This window comes from Canis lupus, chromosome 34 (assembly GCF_011100685.1).
Source record: "Canis lupus familiaris isolate Mischka breed German Shepherd chromosome 34, alternate assembly UU_Cfam_GSD_1.0, whole genome shotgun sequence".
NCBI lineage: Eukaryota > Metazoa > Chordata > Mammalia > Carnivora > Canidae > Canis > Canis lupus.
The window spans coordinates 17363735-17384806 of NC_049255.1; the positions used below are offsets into that span (position 1 = coordinate 17363735).

Genomic DNA, 21072 nt, shown 5'->3' on the forward strand with positions numbered 1-21072 from the left:
ATTGACCACATTATCATTGGTACAGAGAAAATGTTTTCTTCTGAGATTGTATGTGTGCACATACACACATGCACACCCACAGATCGTGCACAAGAGTGTCTTTGCCACGTATGTAAGCACATAGGCACCGTTTCGAGCCCTTTTCACATAAATTAACTCTAATCTTCACAATCCAATAGTGTGGATGTTATTGTGAGAGAAAGCACCGCGGTTAAAAGCTCGGACTTGAGCCAGACTGCCTGGTTTCCAGCCTTCCCATTTTACAAGAATAGGTAATAGTAGGTAGTAAGTGACCTGGCCAGGAAGTAGGGTTTGGATTAAAACCTCGGATATCTGAGTACCTGGATTTGGCTCTAGGGCGATTCCTCCGGGTGCCAAAAGTCTTTTGGCTGCAGGGCAGGAATTTTGGGATTACTTCTTCCTTCGTTATTCTGAATTTTCCGTGACTGACTTCTGTCCCTCCCTGGGAGTGGCTGATCTCTGTAAAGCAAAAGATCGACTCTTAACTAGTTCCTTAAAATGTTTCAATCCTTTTTAGCCTCGCATTCAACTTAGTAAGTATTTCAATCGCTTTATTTTCAAAGGCTGCCCAGTGTGTACTTCTTTGCGCATTTGTATCGTGACTTATTTAGGCAGGACCGAGTAACAAATCTCGGCATTCTCAGCACGCCCTCCCTCCCCCGCCAGCACCTCGCCTGGTACTTAGCATGCACTCAATAAATGCCCGTTCAAAGAATGAATGAACTAAAAGAACCGCGGAATAGAGACGCAGAGGGGGGTCGGTCTGGAAGTTCCAAAGTTCGGGAGGGGACAAGGGGGCGGGCAGCGGCTGTCACGTGACGGGGCTGGGCGAGCGGGCCGTACTCCGCGGCGCCGGGCGCGGCTCCGCCCCCTGCGCCGGTCACGTGGGGGCGCCGGCTGCGCCTGCGGAGAAGCGGTGGCCGCCGAGCGGGATCTGTGCGGGGAGCCGGAAATGGTTGTGGACTACGTCTGTGCGGCTGCGTGGGGCTCGGCCGCGCGGACTGAAGGAGACTGAAGGTAAAGCCGCCATGTCCGGGCCCGACCCGGCCCCCCCACCCCCTCCCCCCGCATCCGCCGCCATCCGGGCCGGGACCGGCCACCCTGCGCCGCCGCCCCGGCGCCCTGGCCCCGCGGCCCAAGCCCGGGCCCCGGCCCGCCAGGGCCCGATCCCTGGCCCACGTGTGCCCGGCCTGGCCCGGCCTGGCTGCTGGGTGGGGGTGGGGGAGCGCGGGGCCGGAATGTGCGGTCCCCGCGGGCTGCTGGGGCGCCGGGTTCGCCGGCCGCGAGGTGCCACCCCGGCCTGACCCGAGGGGGCCCCGCGGGCGCAGGCACCGCGGCTCCCGGCCCACCGCCCCCTCCCCCCTTTGCGGCCCGGCCGCCGGGAAGTGACACGTTGTTCTTTGGCACTGGCCGGCGCTGCGCAGGGAGGGCGCAGGGGAGGGAGGCGGCAGCGGCGGGCAGGGAGGAGCCCCCGGCCCCGCCCGCCCTCCGGGCCGACCCTCGCTTGCTAGGAACCGGCTTCTCTTCGGCCGCCGCCCGCCTGGCCTTTTAGGGCCCGACTCCCGCCCTTCCTGGCCTCCAGTCCTGGGCGGCGGCAGGCCTCGCGACCGGCCCCGTGCGGGCGCCCCCGCGGCCACCCGCAGCAGGCGTGCCTTGTGTGCCCCCGGGCCTGGCCCCGAACCCGGTGTCCCCAGGTGGGGGGTGGGGACACCACGGCCGAAGCTGCTAGCTCCGTTTGTGATCCGGGAGCCTGGTGCCAGCGAGACCTGGAATTTCCGGTCTGGTTGGTCTTGGGCCCCGCGGAGCCAGGTTGATACCCCTCACCTCCCAACCCCAGGCCCTCGGATGCCCAGAACCTGTAGGCCGCACCGTGGACTTATTCTTAACCGAGGGGGTGAGTGAGGGGGCTGTTTGAGCAGACCAGGGGGGTGGTTGGAGGTGATGCGGGTTTGACAACGTGTTGGTGGGGACGTAAGCTGGATCTTTTCTGCTCCTTCACCCCGGTCGCACCTCCGAGACTCGGTGTGGGACCCAGCCCTTGGTTCAACCCTTCCCCCACTCCGCTTGCCTTCAGCTTGGGTCCCTTCCCCTTTCCGAGCTCCACTCTTTCCCAACAGGTGCTGGGGGGACCCTGATGTGGCACCAAATGAAATGAACAAAGCTCCACAGCCCACAGGCCCCCCACCTGCCCCATCCCCTGGACTCCCACAGGTAATTAGGGAGGAATTAGCAGAGACTGGGGTGGGGGTGGGGGAGATCAGGCAGCTGGTCAGGAACAGGTTCCAACCTCTGGATTTTCCCACCCCCATCTGTGTCAGGGCAAAGTGCAGCTTCCTGCTGCCAAATTGAGACAGGGCCCCTGGGCTGTTCCCAGGGGCTGTCATGGGGAAGAGGGGGCATGTGGACTGCTGAAGCTCTTGCCACAGGTCTGCTCCCCTTACTTTACCAGCTTAGGTTTCTGCCCCACCCGGGTTTCCCCTCTTGCTGAACTCTGGTCTCCCCCCTTCAGCCTGCGTTTCCCCCGGGGCAGACAGCACCGGTGGTGTTCAGTACGCCACAAGCGACACAAATGAACACGCCTTCTCAGCCCCGCCAGGTGAGGGGCTCTGGGGAGGGGAGTAGGGGGCCTGGGTGGGAGCCATGGAAAGGTTAGGCCAGTTCGGGCCGAGGATGGAAACTGTGGAGGCCCTGTACCTGCCCCAATTTCCTGACAGTTGCTCTGTGTTCTTTCATGCGGCTCTGCACTTTGTGCTGTTGATTACTTACGGTGGCTGGCCCCTTGGGGAGTATGTAGTCGGTGGGGGTGGCATTACTAGGGGTCCTGGTGCCTTGAGAATTGGGAGCAGCGCTTCGGGCCCTGCTGCCAACTCCTGTTCCTATTTCCTCCTTTTCCTGGGAGGTTGTGATTGCTCCGCTCCGCTCCCCTTCCCTTCTTTCTCTTTGGACTGTGGCGAGATAAACACTCCATCTGGTTCTTGCCTTTCTCTGTTCCCTAAATTCTTCCTCACTAAGTGGGGACATTCTTGTCCTACTTCCTTCATTGTTTTCTCTCTCATCACCTTGGGGATAATTCTCTTCTCTCCTGTCCCCATGTGCTCTCAGGGAGGATTCAGGTCTCTGCAGGTAATACCCCTTTGCTAATTCTGGACCCTCTCACGGTCTCACCCTTCACCTCTACCCTAGTCAAGGGCTAGACACAGGGACTGGGGGGTCTTCAGGGTGGGGACATGTTTGCTGTTAAGGTTCTCAGTCTGACACTGACTGATGCATGCTAGAGGCTAGATCTTGCAGATTGCAAATCTGGGAACTGGGAGACTGTTGCATGTTAGTGGTTAGCTCCTCTGTACCTTAGGGTGGAGCAATGCATGCTGGGGAGTATGTTGCTCAAAAGGGCTTTACTTGGGCATGATGCATCTGGGTGTTAGGAAGCCTTTGCAGAGGGGTAGCCTGGTAGAGGTGACATGAGTATTCACGGTAGTGAGGGAGTAAATATTCGTGGAGTGCAAAGCGCATACCTCAGTGTGGAGGGTATGTGTGAGTACAAGAGGCCACCTAACCATCAGTTTGGTTAAGTGGGTGAGGATTGGCCCCCGTGCTCCAAAGCCCCCAGTATTTTTCTCCAGACTAGAGACATGGCGGAGTGGCCATTTTGGATGTCCACTTCCTCCCTTTCCCAACGCCAACTGCCTTCCTCCCTCTTGACAGCACTTCTACCCTAGCCGGGCCCAGCCCCCGAGCAGTGCAGCCACCCGAGTGCAGAGTGCAGCCCCCGCCCGCCCTGGCCCAGCTGCCCATGTCTACCCTGCTGGATCCCAAGTAATGATGATCCCTTCCCAGATCTCCTACTCAGCCTCCCAAGGGGCCTACTACATCCCTGGACAGGTGAGGTTGGAGGCTTGGGGGCTGGAAGCCATGGAACCTTTAAACCTCAATCCTCCTCTCCCTTTACCCTGATCCTCCAGTCCCATCTCTTCTCCAGAGGTGGGACTTCTTCTGGTCATTGCCCACAGTTGGCTTGTCCTGTCTTGCTCTGCATTCTCTTTGGCCTGATAGGGTACTCATAGCTCCCTCAACTCCTCTCCCCTCCTCTTCCCCCTTCCCCACCAGGGGCGTTCCACATATGTTGTCCCGACACAGCAGTATCCTGTACAGCCAGGAGCCCCAGGCTTCTATCCGAGTGCAAGCCCTACAGAGTTTGGGACTTACGGTAAGCAGGGGAAGGAGTCAGGTGAGAGTGAGTCCCAGGGAGCACCTAAACTCACCTACAAATTCCTAGATCCTTCCTAGCCTTATTTCTTGATCTAAAAATGATAGGGTTAGTAGGTAGTAGAGATTGGTGCTTAATATATAACTGGTGTTGGGTGCGTAGGGGGGGTGGAGCAGGGAGCATTTTATCCTATTGATGAGAGTTGGAATTCCTTGCCATGCCAAAGAATATAGGATCAGATACAAGTTTGAGGGGCCTGTTAATAAACATTCCCAGTGACACTTGTTCCGTGGTTGGTGGGAGCCCATGTAACGTGAATTTGGGAAGTTTTTGTAGCTGTTTTTCATTTATATTCTAGGAAAGGATTAGTCTGTTCTTTATGGCAGTGGTTTCCAAAATTTTTTGATCATCTATCAGGAAAAATTTTGAGTATGTACCTCTAATACATGTATGTTTTTGTTTGTTTATACATATGCATCATTTAAACAACACACTTAATGTTCCTTGTCAAAAACAAGTGGAGATTATGGATGAGATTAAAGAACACATCCCATTTTGGAGACCATTGCTTTAAGGAATTAATTTTTCCACATCCTGGGCCTGGTTCATAATGTTACTCTTTGTTTCCTTGCCCCTTAGCAAAGGGCTGGAGACTGGAACTGGACTCAGGTTGAGTGGAACAGGGTTGGCAAATCTGTTTTTCTCATTCCCAGCCAAAGACCTGATTCTGTTTCAGGTTAAGTAGTTACTGCTCCCTCAGAATACATGTGTGTGTGTTGCTGGGGGTGGGGTGGGGGGCATACATAATACCTTCTAGGGTAGAAGAGAAACAGAAGTCCTGCTAGTGGTAGCTGGTATGTGGTGGAGAAGGAGTGCCTGCCTACAAGGTGTGTGTATGGCAGTGTCAGGAATTCTTGTAAACGCAGTTCAGACTGGTTCCCCAGCTTTGATAGACACCTAAATCCCTTGGGGAGGCGGGTGGGGCAGGGCAAGGGGCCGACTGTGGGTGATGAGAGGTTCTGAGATGGGAGGTGTGAGGTATTCAAGCAGGCATTTGTATATGGTTGGGCCCTGACGCTGCCACCATTCTTCATTTCTGTGTCTGTCCCCCTGCCCCTCAAGCTGGCGCCTACTACCCAGCCCAGGGTGTGCAGCAGTTTCCCACTGGTGTGGCCCCCGCCTCAGTTTTGATGAACCAGCCACCCCAGATTGCTCCCAAGAGGGAGCGGAAGACCGTGAGTAACAGCAAGGGGCTCTGGGACATCTGGGAAAGGGAGAATCAAGGTCAAGCGCATTGTGGGTCAGGGAGCAGAAAGTTGAGGAAGGAGAGCTTCAGCTGGGAGTGGTTAGAGAATGGAGGTTTGTGAAGCGCTCAGATTCTTTGTAAGGTACTAAGACTTCAGTGTAGAAGTAGCTCATGGGAAGACTGAGGAGGCTAGTGCTGCAGGAGTTCCTGAGAGACCCAGGTTCTGGGGGTCCATAAGATCTGTGCTTGGTTTTGGGTTTCTGGTGGCTTGTCTTGGAAATGGTTTGTTTTCTGTGGCCCCACCCCCCACCTCCCAGTCCTGGAAGCTCTTGAGGCCTCCGCCTCTGCTCAATCCTCAAGCCCTGGGCGTGGTGCCCAGAATAGGGTGCCAGGGCTGGGGAAGCCGCTGAGTCACCCTGGCTCCACCCACTGGATCTGGGCCCTGCCCCCAGAGATCAGGCCGACTAGCCACAAGTGAGCTGCTTGGGTGCTAGATGGGGGTCCTGGGCCCCATGGTGTGCAGCCAGTGACTTGGGGACTGCTGGTGGCGCAGGGCTGAGGGAGGGAGGGGCATTGTGATGTACAGGACTGCTCTGTGAGGTCAAGAGTCTCTTAGGGGTGGGGGCCAAGGTAGGGAGTACAAGATTAGCTAGATGGGTTAACAGTAGAACTCATGGGGTTTCTGGCACCCACCCACCTGCTACCCAGTGGGGGGTGGGGGGTTGGCCTAGAGTCTTAGGAGTGGGGCAGGGTGGAGAGGTGGGCTCCTCCTGGTTTTCCACTCATCCCGGAGCTTTCTTTCCCCAGATCCGAATTCGAGATCCAAACCAAGGAGGGAAGGATATCACGGAGGAGATCATGTCTGGGGCCCGCACCGCCTCCACACCCACCCCTCCCCAGGTATTGTCTGATCTTTGAGCGAGGCTCTTGCCTAGGATGGCTGTTCTGACCTGAGTTCCCACGTTCTTTGATCTTCTCTTTCAATGAAAGGATTTATTTCCCTGTTTTCCGTGGATTTTTAGGCAGAGTGAAAGTAGAAATGGCTCTAATAGAGAAGGGTTGTGGGCCTCTTCAGGGCAAACTTTGGTAACCCTTTGTGTCCTGCAGACGGGAGGTGGTCTGGAGCCTCAAGCTAATGGGGAGACACCCCAGGTTGCTGTTGTTGTCCGGCCAGGTAGGTAAGCAGGTGGGGCAGAGCTTTTATGGGGAAAAGGAGTGTGACTATTTCAAATGCTAAGGAGGTAGAGTAACTTGACCTGGGTGCCAGAGAAGAATGACTTGGGTTTTAGGTAGTGGGATTTTGCAAGTGGGCCAGATTTGGGGTGAGAAGGGGAAAGGCCTTAGGTAGGAGAATGTTGCAGGGGTATTAGGCTGGGAATGTCTTGGCTGGCAGGAGGAGGAAAAAAGTAGTGACCTGCCTTTAATGATTTGTCTTTCCTGTGGTGTAGATGACCGGTCCCAGGGAGCAATCATTGGGAGCCGGCCGGGGTTGCCTGGCCCAGAACACAGCCCTTCAGAATCCCAGCCTTCATCACCTTGTCCGACCCCATCACCACCCCCAATCTTGGAACCGGGGTCTGAGCCTAATCTCGCAGTCCTCTCCATTCCTGGGGACACTGTGACAACGGGGATGATCCAAATGTCTGTAGAAGAATCCACCCCCATGCCCCGTGAAACTGGGGAGCCATATTGCCTCTCTCCAGAACCCACTCCCCTCGCTGAACCCATACTGGAAGTAGAAGTGACACTTAGCAAACCGATTCCAGAATCTGAGTTCTCTTCCAGTCCTCTCCAGGTTCCCACTCCCTCTGCATCTCACAAAGAGGAAATTCTTCCTGAACCTAATGGCATGGTCCCATCTGAGGATCTGGAACCAGAGGTGGAGTCGAGCCCAGAGCTTGCTCCTCTCCCTCCCCCAGCTTGTCCTTCCGAATCCCCCACGCCCATTGCTCCAACTGCCCAACCTGAGGAACTGCTCAACGGAGCCCCCTCGCCACCAGCTGTGGACTTAAGCCCAGTCAGTGAGCCAAAGGAGCAGGCCAAGGAGGTTACAGCATCAGTGGCTCCCCCCACCGTCCTCTCTGCCACTCCAGCTATGGCTCCTCCAGCTACTTCCCCAGCTCAGGAGGAGGAAATGGAGGAAGAGGAAGAAGAGGAGGAAGAAGGAGAAGCTGGAGATGCTGAGGCTCAGAAGGGAGGAGAGGAACTTCTCCCCCCAGAGAGCACCCCTGTTGCAGCCCACCTGTCTCAGAATTTAGAGGCAGCAGCTACCACCCAAGGTAAGGTGTGGCTGGATGGTGCAAGTGGGTTGGGCTGAAAGGTGTTTTTTGTTTTTTGTTTTTTCTTTCTTTTCATTGATGATCTCTCAATTGTGTGGCACTGTGTCTGGGTCATAGAAACCCTTTGATGAACCTAAGAGATAAAATTCCAAGATTAAGGGATTTTAATAGTCTGGGGTGGGTATGATGGAAAGATGAAATACTGTGGAGTAGCTGCTGCTTTTTATTTCCCCAGGGAGTAGGGGTACTCCATAAATTATTCCCACTTTTTTTCTTTTTTTTAACCTCCCAAATAGTGGCGGTGTCTGTGCCAAAGAAGAGACGGAAAATTAAGGAGCTCAATAAGAAGGAGGCTGTGGGAGACCTTCTAGATGCCTTCAAGGAGGTAAAGGAGCAGAAAGTAATGGAGGGGAGAGGACAGAGTTTGGGTATGAACACTAGTCATACTGCAACCAAAATGAAATATCCTACGTGTCCTACGTGTGACCTACAGGTGAGCCCAGGAGTACCAGAAGTGGAAAATCAGCCTCCTGTTGGCACCAGTCCTGGCCCGGAGCCTGAGGGCAGCAGTGGACCGCCGAGGCCTGAGGAAGCAGACGAGACCTGGGATTCAAAGGAAGACAAAATTCACAATGCTGAGAACATCCAGCCCGGGGAACAGAAGTATGAGTATAAGTCAGGTATGCTGAAGGAAGGGCTGAGCAGGGTTGGGTATTCTTGCCAGGGCCCCGGGAGACAAAGGTATGATTCGCTCATCTCGTCTTCCTCGTAGATCAGTGGAAGCCTCTAAACCTTGAGGAGAAAAAGCGTTATGACCGTGAGTTCCTGCTTGGCTTTCAGTTCATCTTTGCCAGTATGCAGAAGCCGGAGGGATTGCCCCATATCAGTGATGTGGTGTTGGATAAGGTTGGTAGGCTTGAGGGGGAGGAGTCATTTGGGGCTGGCTGGCTAGGGGAGGAGCCTGAGGTCCTGAAAGAGTAGTCAAGAGCCCTAGTCTGTTTCTCATGCCTTCCCTGTCTTCTTTGCAGGCCAATAAAACACCACTGCGGCCACTGGATCCCACGAAACTTCAAGGCATAAATTGTGGTCCAGACTTCATCCCTTCCTTTGCCAACGTTGGCCGACCAGCCCTTAGCAACCGTGGGCCCCCAAGGGGTGGGCCAGGTGGGGAGCTGCCCCGAGGGCCGGTGAGTGGGACTGGTGAGAGGGGCGGATGGTCAAGGGTAGTTGGGGGATGGCTCCTTTGTCTTTTGGGGAGAAGGAGGATATTTGCCTTAGTGATGTGTGGTGGCGGTGTCACAGATTGTGCTGACTAGCTCTGTGTCTTCACTCGTCCTCACTCCTTGCTTAGCAGGCTGGTCTGGGACCCCGGCGCTCTCAGCAAGGCCCCCGAAAGGAACCCCGCAAGATCATTGCCACAGTGTTAATGACTGAAGATATAAAGTTGAACAAAGCAGAGAAAGCCTGGAAGCCCAGCAGCAAGCGGACAGCCGCTGATAAGGATCGAGGGGAAGAGGATGCTGATGGCAGCAAAACCCAGGTAATGATCAGTGTTGTTTTTGCTCTCCATGTCTTCTCTTCAAAGTCTGTCCTCTGAGCCAATTTTGTCCTCTTCATTTCTGTCTTCCTTATCACCAGTATCTGAGTCCTTACCATTCTCTCATCCCTCCCAGCGACCTCTTCTGAGAACCTCACTGGATTGTGTCTTCTCTGTTCCCTCTACCAGGACCTGTTCCGCAGGGTGCGCTCCATCCTGAATAAGCTGACACCCCAGATGTTCCAGCAGCTGATGAAGCAGGTGACGCAGCTGGCCATTGACACCGAGGAACGCCTCAAAGGGGTCATTGACCTCATCTTCGAGAAGGCCATTTCAGAGCCCAACTTCTCTGTGGCCTATGCCAACATGTGCCGCTGCCTCATGGCGGTTAGTTTCCATTGTTACTAAACATTGTGGTCTAGTTTCCTACTTCTCTTCCTAAGACTCCTTGAGTCCAGCTTCTTGGTTCTCTTCCAGCCTGCGCTGTTAATGGCAGCCAGGCGGTGGCAGAGTGGGAGCTGAGGATCTTCCTGGGTTAGATAGCTAAAGACTTTTGGAGGGCCTACCTGCTCAGGACTAACGTGATACTCTCTTTGACATACAGCTGAAAGTGCCCACTACAGAAAAGCCAACGGTGACTGTGAACTTCCGAAAACTGTTGTTGAATCGATGTCAGAAAGAGTTTGAAAAAGACAAAGATGATGATGAGGTTTTTGAGAAGAAGCAAAAAGAGATGGATGAAGCTGCCACGGTGAGAGAAAACCCACCAACCCCACAGTCCACCCAGATGCTACTTTGCTATAGAATAGGGGGTGGGGAAGTAAATGGAAGTTGGGGGTGATGGTGTTTTGGGGATTTTCTCTGCCTTAAGACAGGAATACTTGCTGCTGGGGTTAGGAATCTAGATAGTGGAGAGAAGGATTTTAGCCCAGTGGCTAGGTACCTTTTTGATGGATTTTTGTCCTATAACTGTCAGGCAGAGGAACGAGGACGCTTGAAGGAAGAGTTGGAAGAGGCTCGAGACATAGCCCGGCGGCGCTCTTTAGGGAATATCAAGTTTATTGGGGAGTTGTTTAAGTTGAAGATGTTAACAGAGGCTATAATGCATGACTGTGTGGTTAAACTACTTAAGAATCATGATGAAGAGTCCCTTGAATGCCTTTGTCGTCTGCTCACTACCATTGGCAAAGATCTGGACTTTGAAAAAGCCAAGGTGAGGGTCTTGGGTTGGGGAATGGGACAGGCTGAAGTGCCAAGTGCCTGGGGCTTGCTGTCCACTGACAGACTCCTTGTTGGGCTGCCGGGTGTGAGTCATCGAGCTACAGTGATGGACCTGAGGGTCTAAAGAGGGGCCGGGCCTACAGTTGAAGGTAAGGTGTCACAAGCTCCTGACCTGATCCTTTTGCTTCTTCCTAGCCCCGAATGGATCAGTATTTCAACCAGATGGAAAAAATCATTAAGGAAAAGAAGACTTCATCCCGAATCCGCTTTATGCTGCAAGACGTGCTGGATCTGCGACGGGTGTGTGTCCTCTCCTTCTCACTGCTGGTCTGCTGCCTGTATGCGTATCCAACATTGCTTGGTCTGGCCCTCTGATATGATTATCTTGTGACTGGCATTCTGTCCCCACAGAGCAATTGGGTGCCACGCCGTGGGGACCAGGGTCCCAAGACCATTGACCAGATCCACAAGGAGGCTGAGATGGAGGAGCACTGGGAGCACGTAAAAGTGCAGCAGCTAATGGCCAAGGGCAGTGACAAGCGTCGGGGTGGCCCTCCAGGCCCACCCATTAGTGAGTTTGGGACTCCGGTTACGAGGGGGCAGAGTGAGGGGTTAAACTTTCCACTGATGACTTCTTGTTAGTGCCACGTGTCTGGGCCACTGAGACCACATGATGGAACTGAGGATCTGAGGAAGGGGGTCTGGGGGTAGCCCCAGGTGATCGGGGGGCTAGGAGTTACTCATTATTGTAATATACTCTTTGTCCCAGGTCGTGGCCTCCCACTTGTGGATGATGGTGGCTGGAACACAGTCCCCATCAGCAAGGGCAGCCGCCCTATCGACACCTCACGACTCACCAAGATCACGAAGGTAGGGGGGCGTATTGGAGGGTGTCACTACCTAGTGGTAGTGGTCATTGGAGGGAAAAGAGGGATCAGTTGGCATTGAACATAGATTTGGATCTTCATCTCCTTACTTCTGAGGTTGAAAAGGTGATGGCTTTCCTCTTGGACTAACTGGTTAGACTCCTAGAGACAGGACTGCCAGCTCAAGAAGATGTATTCACATCTGTCTGGGCCAGCAAACTCGCACAGCAGATCTGTCCCATTCCTTCTCTACATTCCACAGCTAAGAAGCGGCTTTTACAGTTTTAACAGTTGAAAAAAATAAAATGGATGATTTGAGTAATGAAATTACTCAAAATGTAAATTTCAGCATGCATAATTTTATTAGAAAACATGACCAAATTCATTCCCCTTAAGTATTGCGAGTGACTGTTTTTGTGCTACAGTGGCCATGTGGAATGGTTGAAATAGAAACTATATGATATGCAAAGCCTTAAGTATTTACTATTTGGCCTTTTAGAGGAAAAGTTTGCCTGGCTCCTGGTCTATGCCATTTGCTACTGTGTAGCTATGGGCTTTGGCCAGATCAGACTGATGCTCCACTCCACTCCCGTTTCCTTCCACAGCCTGGCTCCATTGATTCTAACAACCAGCTCTTTGCACCTGGAGGGCGATTGAGCTGGGGCAAGGGCAGCAGTGGAGGCTCAGGAGCCAAGCCCTCTGATGCAGGTACTTGAGGCCATCGTAAGGAGCTGGGGGCCTAGGAATCCTCTTATTTGAGGGCAGAGCCTTATTTGTAGGAGAGGCTTTTGTATAAAGTGGTTGGGTAATAACAGGAGGCTTATGCTTGGGACGAGGGGGACTGAATGAACTGTGTTCATGTTGGGAGTAGGACCAAGTGTCCTAAACTGGCGAGTAGGAGATGGAATGGAAGAAAGTAGGAAGAGATTTTGATGTGGGCTTTCTGCCTCCCCAGCATCAGAAGCTGCTCGTCCAGCTACTAGTACCTTGAACCGCTTCTCAGCCCTTCAACAAGCAGTACCTACAGAAAGCACAGACAGCAGACGTGTGGTACAGAGGTGAGGCTTCCCCTGCGAGTGTCTTTGTTTTTCACGTGGGGAGTACTGGGATTGGGCTTTGGTGGTTGCCATAGGAATCCTCACATCTGTAATGCTCATAGTCCATGGCTAGATGGGGGCACATTCCAGATTCCAGGAACTATGCCTGATGATTGCTGAGCTTGTTGGAAAGTTCTACAGGAGAGTGCCTAGGCAGTACAGGTGAGAGGTGACATGCCTGTTTTTTCTCCAGGAGTAGTTTGAGTCGGGAAAGAGGTGAGAAAGCTGGGGACCGGGGAGACCGCCTAGAGCGGAGTGAACGGGGAGGTGACCGTGGGGACCGCCTCGATCGCTCTCGGACACCTGCCACCAAGCGGAGCTTCAGCAAGGAAGTGGAGGAGCGAAGTAGAGAGCGGCCCTCCCAGCCTGAGGGACTGCGCAAGGCAGCTAGCCTCACAGAGGATCGGGACCGTGGGCGGGATGCCGGTAAGGGACCGGGAGAGGAAGGGAAAGGTAAGGTGTGGGTTTGGGACTAGCCAGCCTCCAGTCTTCAGAGCTCCAGGTCTTTCTTGCTAGGAAAATTGGAACTGAAGAGTCTCTGATCTGTTTCTCCCCCCTTCAGTGAAGCGAGAAGCCACCCTGCCCCCAGTGAGTCCCCCGAAAGCTGCGCTTTCTGAGGAAGAGCTGGAGAAGAAATCCAAGGCCATCATTGAGGAATATCTCCATCTCAATGATATGAAGGTAGGCAGTGGGAGGTGTCTCAGTGACAGCAGGGTGGCCAGGGAGGGACATGTGCTGACATGCATGGAGTGTGGGGTTAGGACCAGACAGTGACTGCCCTCTCCCTCCTGCCCACACTCCTGCAGGAGGCAGTGCAGTGTGTACAGGAGCTGGCCTCACCCTCCCTGCTCTTCATCTTTGTGCGACATGGCATTGAGTCAACACTGGAGCGCAGCACCATTGCTCGTGAGCATATGGGGCGGCTGCTGCACCAGCTGCTCTCTGCTGGGCACCTCTCCACTGCTCAGTACTACCAAGGGTATGTCTTCTGAGGGCCTTCTACTTTTACATCCCACAGACTTCCTTTCTTTGTGTAGGATCTGTGGAACCTTGGATGAGAGTATAGCCATCCCGGTTAGCATTACTTTTGGCAGGGGTAGAGTGTACCATGTAAGGACAAAAGTGTGGCCTTGGCTTGAGATAATTGCCCCATGTCTAGGAAGTGTTCTTGAGGGTCTCCACAGTGGATCCTTTAACAATGTCATCTTGCCCCAGAGGGATGGTGGGGGTCCAGCTTACCTTTCCTAGAATGTATGATTTCTTTCTCCTTAAAAGATTTATTTTTATTTGAGAGGGAGGGAGGGCAGGCAGGCAAGTGGAAGGAGGGGTAGAAGGGGAGAGAAACCTCAAGCAGACTCCCCACTGAGCATGGAGCTAGACAGGGCTCAATCCCAGGACCCCAAGATCATGACCTGAGCTGATTACCGAGAATCAGATATTCTGCTGACTGAGCTACCCAGGTGCCCCTAGAATGCCCTGACTTTGAATTCCATTTGCAGGCTGTATGAAATCTTAGAATTGGCTGAAGACATGGAAATTGACATCCCCCACGTGTGGCTCTACCTAGCAGAACTCATAACGCCCATTCTGCAGGAAGGTGGGGTACCTATGGGGGAGCTGTTCAGGTAAGCCCCCTTTGGGGATTCAGGGGAGGTAAAGACAAGAAGAAAGCTGGGGAGGGGGAGTACATATGGCAGGTTCAATGCCTGGATTTGGGGAGGGATGGGGCAGTGTACTGACTGAGTGAGCCATTAACACTCTGTAATTTCCTTTTTTTCTCTATAGGGAGATTACAAAACCTCTGAGACCCCTGGGCAAAGCTGCTTCTCTGTTGCTGGAGATCCTGGGGCTCCTATGCAAAAGTATGGTAAGTAAGAGCCTTTTGGGGGTGATGTGTAGAGACTTCTCTTCCGACCATGCTCTTTTGGCCAGTTGCTGTGACCCTGATGGCTCATGGTCCTTTGGTGGGATGGGGTTAATGGCGAGGGTGGTGCTGTGTTGGTACCTGAGAAAGGAAATGTCGAGGCTGGCGCTGGCACTCTCAGACCAGTTCCTGTCATGAGTTCTGGCTAAGACTGGAGGACAGTGACAGTCTGAGACCCTAAGCCCTTGATTGATTCTTTGATTCAATCAATCATTCATTCAACTAACATTTTTTTTTAAACATGTACCAACCACATAGTAGGCACTGGGGATAGCACATTGAATAAAACACAGTTAGGAAACTGGCTGGAAGAGAAAAGTAAGAAATGACAGCTTAATAAAAACAGTGTGAAGCAAAGCGTGAAATAAAATAGTAGAAATGGAGTGCCTTGAGTACTGTGAGGTTGCAAAGGAGTTTCTCTTTGGTAATAATGTTCATGACAAAGCTTCCCAGAAAGTTGCTGAAACTGCTTTGTAAAAGTTAAGTGGTATCTAGCAAATGTCATAGCAGAGAGACCGGAAAGGCCAGTGGGCGGGGCACTCTGTGGCAGTGAGAGCTGGGAAGAGCACTTTATAGAGTATAGTAGCTGCCCCCAGGATCTGGGCCCTGGACAATGAGTGGAAAAGAATTGCTATTTCAGTGTTCTGTTAATCCTTTTAGGTAGAAACCTGTGTTAGGATAGTCTGTATTTGAAAAAAGAGAGAGGCATGTTGAACTAGTGTGTATTTCATTGAATCTGTGGTACAGCAGGTTGTGGGATATGTTATTGCTACCCTGTTAGTAAAGAAAAGACATGATCATTTGCTTAAATGTAATATATCAACTGTGAGAGGACTTCGTTTTAGTGGCCTCAGAATGAGCATTTTTAAAATTTGTGAAGTATGGTAGTCTTATTAAGGATTAATGTCATTCTGAATATTTGTTATTATACACATAGAACTTTAAGATTTTATTTATTTGGTAGATCTAGAGAGGCAGAGGCAGAAGCTCCTGAGCAGGGAGCCCGATGGCAGGACTTGTTCCTAGGACCCTGAGATCATGATGAGCTGAGCCTAGGGCGGACACTTAACTGACTGAGCCACCCAGGCACCCCTGAATATCTGTTATTATAGAGTAATGCCTCTGGAATCTCTTGTCCCTTCACAGAAAATGGGCTCAGACTGTTTGTGAGGATTTCTGATTTGCCTTGGGGTTGTGTGGGGGGATTTATCTGCTGCTTAAATTTTTTGGACTTGGTAACCAAAAAGGCTTATTATTTGTGAGATGTCCTGTCTCATGAACATTTGTTATAGCTTGGAATAATGAAAAACTAAGCTATTCTAGAAAAAGAAGTGTAGAGGAGTGTGGAAGGCTTAAGTTGAGGTATTTGGATTTGGTGTTTTACCTTTCTCAGTAAAGGTAATCCTGTGAAAGCTAATTGACCTCTTCTCTAGAGGCTCTTAGGCTATTCCTCCTTGCCCTTGCCATTTCCTAGCACTGTGGTAGGTGATTTCTTGTGTCTTTGAGTGATTATTGGCTGATATCTGTATCTGGTACTAGCCTGTAGGCATGGATAGATGGTGTCTTTTCGGTACTTCTGTAACATCCTGAAGCCCCTAGTGGGCACATAGTGACCTTGTAGTAAATATTTGTTGGGTGACATTTGCAGAGCTAGGTCTTGGAGGGAGAGAAGGTTGCTAAATTGTTCTTGTATTTTCTAGGGTCCCAAAAAGGTGGGGATGATGTGGCGAGAGGCTGGACTCAGCTGGAAGGAATTCCTACCTGAAGGCCAGGATGTCAGTGCATTCGTCGCTGATCAGGTTTGCGGCTAGAGTTAGATTAATTCTAGCATTTGGGACTGGCCATTCTTCTTCCTCTTGCTTCAGCACACTTACGTGGTACACTTAACCTCCTGACTGTGGGTCTTATTTAGAAGGTGGAGTATACCTTGGGTGAGGAGTCAGAAGCCCCTGGCCAAAGGATGCTCTCCTCCGAGGAGCTGAACAGACAGTTGGAGAAGCTGCTGAAGGAGGGCAGCAGTAACCAGCGGGTGTTTGACTGGATAGAGGTATGTTTCTCCTGGGTATTGGGAGAGACGAATAAAGGAGAGGCAGTTCTTGGTGTGCGGGTAGGGGCATAGTTCTGAACTCTAGGGCCATTTGTTTCTCTTCTGCACAGGCCAACCTGAGTGAGCAGCAGGTAGCATCCAACACACTAGTTCGAGCCCTCATGACAACTGTCTGCTATTCTGCAATTATCTGTAAGAGGAGCCAGGGAGATGGTGGGGCAAGGGTGGGCCCAGTGGACAAATGGAGGGAGGGAAGTTTTAGTCTTTGCCTCCTAGTTATGGACCAGGGTGAGGGTGCATTAGTCCACTTAACTCTGTCTTCCTCCCTGTAGTTGAGACGCCCCTCCGAGTGGATGTTGCGGTGCTGAAAGCTCGAGCGAAACTGCTACAGAAATACCTGTGTGATGAGCAGAAGGAGCTGCAGGCACTCTATGCCCTCCAGGCCCTTGTAGTGACCTTAGAACAGCCTGCCAGTAAGAATCAGGCTGCAGGGCGTGTGGGTGGTTGCATAGCCTGAGAGCAGGGGGCAGTTGTGGAAAAGGTCTCAACCCAAGAAAGGGGGGTGGTCCCCAGAGAGCAAAACATCCTGGTGGTTTATTTGCTTTCCCCTGCACTGTTTGTTTCCTTGCTTACAAGTGAAAGGAGTTAAGACTCAGCTTTGAAGGTTAATTGACTGCCCTTTTTGTGCCTAGCCAGCTATTAGATGCCTTGAGCATGGAGGTGAAAAGTGATACAGCCTTTTTTTTTTTTTTAAATTTCTGAGAGCGAGCAAGCCAGGGGAAGGGACAGAGGGAGAGGGAGAGGCAAGCTCCCTGCTGAGCAGGGAGGCCGGCACGGGGCTTGATCCCAGGACCCTGGGATCATGACTTAACTGAGGGCAGATGCTTAACCGACTGAGCCACCCAGGTGCCCTGCAATAATAATTTCTTTCTTTTTTTTAAAGTTATTTTTTGAGTTCTCTATTTTTAAGATTTTGTTCATTTATGAGAGACAGAGAGAGAGGCAGAGACACAGGCAGAGGGAGAAGCAGGCTCCATGCAGGGAGCCTGATGTGGGAATCAATCCCGGGTCCCCAGGATCAGGCCCTGGGCTGAAGGTGGCGCTAAACCGCTGAGCTACCCGGGCTGCCCGCAATAATGATTTCTAAGTACCGAATGCTCTTGCAGTCTGGCAGGGGGCTGAGAGGTTTTTCTTTCCTTCATTTAATTCTCACAACTGTTGTTTAAGGTAGATGCTGTTACCCCTTTTCCATATTGTGAGACTGAGGCTTAGTTAACATGCCTGAGATTATGCATTTGGCAAATAGGTATGTGCTAAGACACTGGGACATTGGCAGTGATTAAGTTGAACACAGGTCTTGTGTTGGCATGGAGTCTAACAACACAGTGGTGATGAGTGTTAGAACATGGGTCCTGTGGGGTGCTCTCTGGGGACACCTAGTGTAAGGGATAATGAGTGGGAATTGAAAATGGCAGCCAAATGACAAATGGGAGGGGGATACTTGAAGAAACTGTGTGTGTAAAGGAAGGCCCTGAGGCAGAAAGGACTTGACACAAGGTAAAAGAATTGCTCAGGGAGGCCAGTGTGGTTGAGCATAGCAGCCAGTTGTGTGTGAGGAAAGATGGGCCTGGAGAGATGGACATGGGGCCAGGTCATGCGGGGCTGTCTGAGCTGTGGGATGAGTTTTAGCCTTCAGCTTAAGGACAGGAGAAAGCTTTGTGGGATTTTAGTTTTTCGCTCATTCTGGCCATTTAGTAGGACGAGTGGTTTGAAATGGGATGAATGTAAACATGGTAAGAGCGGCAAATTAGAAGCGGGTTGTGTTGCTGGTGGCTCAAACTTGCTGGTAGCAGTGGAGCTAGGAAGGGTGTACTTACAGTTAAAATGTAACACTGGGGTCAGAGAAAGAGGTGATGAGAGAGGGATGACTTTCAGGATGCTTTTAGCAGGTGAGGTGATAGTGTGGTACCATTTACCCTATGGGGTTAGGAACACTGGATCAAGTCCAGTTTGGTCATACTGAGTTTTGTGGTCCCTGGTCCAGGTAATCAGAGATGTCAGGTGACAGCTGGGTATTGGAATTCATTTGGAAAGGAAGAGGTCAGGGTTGGCAGCTGATCTGTGAGAAGCTGGCACAGAGTAACACATGTGCAAGTTACCAGAGGATATAGATTGCCTGAGACAAAGTGATGAGATCCTAGGATAGAACATTGAGGGAAGTGAAGGACCCACAGGTAGGGATCAGAGGAAGACGGCGCTTTGAACAAAGGACAGTAATTTTAGGAGCGGGAAGTGGTCAATGATGGTAGATGCTGCTTGAGAGTTCATAGGAACAGACCTGAACATTTTAGGGCCTTTGGAGTGTAAACACACGGAGGCCACTCTGGTATAAATAGTATTTGGTAGAGCAGAGGGTAATCTGGATTGGAAAGGACTGAGTAATACTTGACTGAGACAGGAAGAAAGGAAAATAGCTAAGTGTAGACAAGGTCTTTGGATTTAGATAATCTTTTGTCCAAAGACAAAAATCTTTTGTTCGAGTGTAAGAGATAATGGTTGTAAAGGAGGCCCATTGTGTTTAGATGGGATAAACTTGGGCTTGAAAATATAGGGCAGACTGGATAATTGATTATGTAGGATCCCCAGGGTAGGTGTGCATGGGATTTGGAACACAAGTTTGGGATAAATGCTCTGCTGCTGTAGGGTGGGTCTGGAGAGCAGTGGTTGTGAATTTGAATGTGTGTACCCTGAGAAACATCCTGGCTTGCACTTTCTCATAGATGGCTGTCAGTGTTTCATCTAGGCCTAGATTCCAGAAATTATATTCACAACTTGGCGTCCCTTTGCTTTTGGAAAGATTATAAAAGTGTGGGCTTTGGGATAGGTTGTGTTCAGGGCTTATAGGACAAGTGCTTGGGAAGACTTAATTAGTAGCCAGGTTGGGGAGAAAGAGGGTCAGAGCAAGGGGTGCTGGAGTTGAGCCTAAAGAAATTCACTGGGAAGGTGACAAGAGAAAGGATGTTCCTGGGAAAGAATGCAGCACATTTAAGTGTCAAGGCCAGAGAGGGTATGTATGTTCAGGAGATGTGTGGAAAGTGAGAAGAAATTGGGATCCATAGTTTTCCAGGGTCTTTGATGGGGGCTGTTGAATGTTCCAGGATACAAACCCTTGACTTTGGTGAGTGATAGTTCTGGGACTTAACATCATTCCCAAAATGAGGAGTACCAATTCTTTGTATAGTTTTTCTTAATATATTGTGAGTGAAGCTGCTGAGGTGAATCTTGGACAGGTTTTAAGGTTTTGCTGTCACTTGTTACTATGCACTAGTCTCTTGGATCATGAAATTAACATCTTGTTCTAGAGACCCACCTAGTCACTCTGGAATGGTCAGACACAGATATCAGGATGGTGGGTCAGGCCCTTGTTCGAACAGTGGAGCCCAGGAGTGGAATGGGGTGGCTGTGGGCAGCACAACTCTTAACTGCTGTTTTCCTGCCTGCTTGCAGACCTGCTTCGGATGTTCTTTGATGCGCTGTATGACGAGGATGTGGTGAAAGAGGATGCCTTCTACAGCTGGGAGAGTAGCAAGGACCCTGCTGAGCAACAGGGCAAGGGCGTGGCCCTTAAATCTGTCACAGCCTTCTTCAAGTGGCTTCGTGAGGCGGAGGAGGAGGAGTCTGACCACAACTGAGGGCGGGTGGGGCCGGGGACTTGGAGCCCCATGGACACTCGGATGGCCCGGCCAGCCGCCCGGACTGCAGGGGGGGCGGCAGCAGCGGCGGCGGTGGCAGTGGGTGCCTGTAGTGCGATGTGTCTGAGCTAATAAAATGGCTGAAGAGGCAGGATGGCGTGGGGCTGCCTGGGGCCCCCCCTCCAGGATGCTGCCAGGTGTCCCTCACCTCCCCCTGGGGCACAGAGATATATTATATATAAAGTCTTGAAATTTGGTGTGTCTTGGGGGGGGGGCACCACCGCCTGCCCCTGGGGTCCTTTTTTATTTTCTGAAAATCACTCATGGGACTGCCGTCCTCGCTGCTGGGGGCATATGCCCCAGCCCCTGCACCACCCCTGCTGCTGCCTGGGCAGGGGGAAGGGGGGGGCACGGTGCCTGTAATTATTAAACATGAATTCAATTAAGCTCACTGCCTCTCTGCTTTATGGCCTGCTCCCTCTGGAGAAGGGGTATGGATAGGTGGGCAGCCTCCTTTCCAGAGCTGGCACTGTAGCACTGTTCCTGTAACCTGGCACCCCTCTTGCCTCTTCCCCTGTCCATGATTGTGGGGATTGGAGGGTCCACTTTCCTGGAGGGTTGGACCCTTGAAACCGACATGGTGGGGTTCCCTGTTAGCTGGTAGGGAAGAAGAAAAATAGCTGTGGGAGTACTTCCAGAACACACTCGCTGGGCTTACTCTCCTAGAAGAATGTGATGCAGACGGACCTGTGCGCGGAGGAGGCCCTGGGTTTCACGCTGCTGTGGCCAAGAAGGCCTTTATGGCTTCAAGGTCCCCTCTGCAAGAAGGGCTGAACGCGAGGAGTCTGACCCCAACGCGGTATGCCGGGCAGCCCGCGCCCATGAGCTCCCGCGCACCCTCTTCCCTCAGGGTGGCTCCCCAGGGCCTGGGAGGA

At 51.9% G+C, this 21072-nt stretch overlaps 1 protein-coding gene, 1 non-coding gene and 1 pseudogene across 14 annotated transcripts; all 3 read left to right on the top strand.

The window, feature by feature from the left end:
* The first annotated feature begins 892 nt into the window (after positions 1–892).
* On the top strand, positions 893–20583 carry EIF4G1 (eukaryotic translation initiation factor 4 gamma 1). 13 transcript variants are annotated; one of them, XM_038583545.1, is made up of 34 exons: positions 893–1038; positions 1859–1915; positions 2139–2232; positions 2531–2617; positions 3124–3144; positions 3727–3903; positions 4129–4228; positions 5351–5463; positions 6282–6374; positions 6582–6648; positions 6923–7753; positions 8050–8138; positions 8247–8433; positions 8526–8659; positions 8782–8940; positions 9105–9293; positions 9480–9677; positions 9895–10041; positions 10267–10503; positions 10707–10811; positions 10923–11082; positions 11281–11381; positions 11983–12085; positions 12333–12435; positions 12668–12927; positions 13037–13155; positions 13281–13453; positions 13974–14099; positions 14260–14341; positions 16099–16197; positions 16311–16445; positions 16556–16637; positions 16778–16918; positions 19953–20583. In XM_038583545.1, exons 3-34 carry the CDS (start codon positions 2173–2175, stop codon positions 20135–20137), a joined length of 4863 nt encoding a protein of 1620 aa, XP_038439473.1. In that variant the 5' UTR covers positions 893–1038; positions 1859–1915; positions 2139–2172; the 3' UTR covers positions 20138–20583. The 13 variants fall into 13 exon arrangements, with proteins under 13 accessions (XP_038439473.1, XP_038439475.1, XP_038439476.1 ...); XM_038583547.1 differs by having other exon boundaries at positions 9108–9293; XM_038583550.1 differs by having other exon boundaries at positions 894–1038; positions 12668–12900.
* Positions 7824–7894, top strand: LOC119867573 (annotated as a pseudogene).
* Positions 11131–11206, top strand: LOC119867571. The gene has a single exon (XR_005384088.1). It is a non-coding gene; the product is annotated as a small nucleolar RNA SNORD66 (small nucleolar RNA).
* Positions 20584–21072: the final 489 nt, after the last annotated feature.

Excerpts from the sequence above, each read along its gene's own strand:
- EIF4G1 (XM_038583545.1), top strand. The coding sequence starts at position 2,173 with ATGAACAAAGCTCCACAGCCCACAGGCCCCCCACCTGCCCCATCCCCT. Across the intron at positions 6,649-6,922 it reads TGCTGTTGTTGTCCGGCCAG|ATGACCGGTCCCAGGGAGCA; the intron begins GTAGGTAAGCAG and ends CCTGTGGTGTAG. Across the intron at positions 10,504-10,706 it reads TGGACTTTGAAAAAGCCAAG|CCCCGAATGGATCAGTATTT; the intron begins GTGAGGGTCTTG and ends GCTTCTTCCTAG.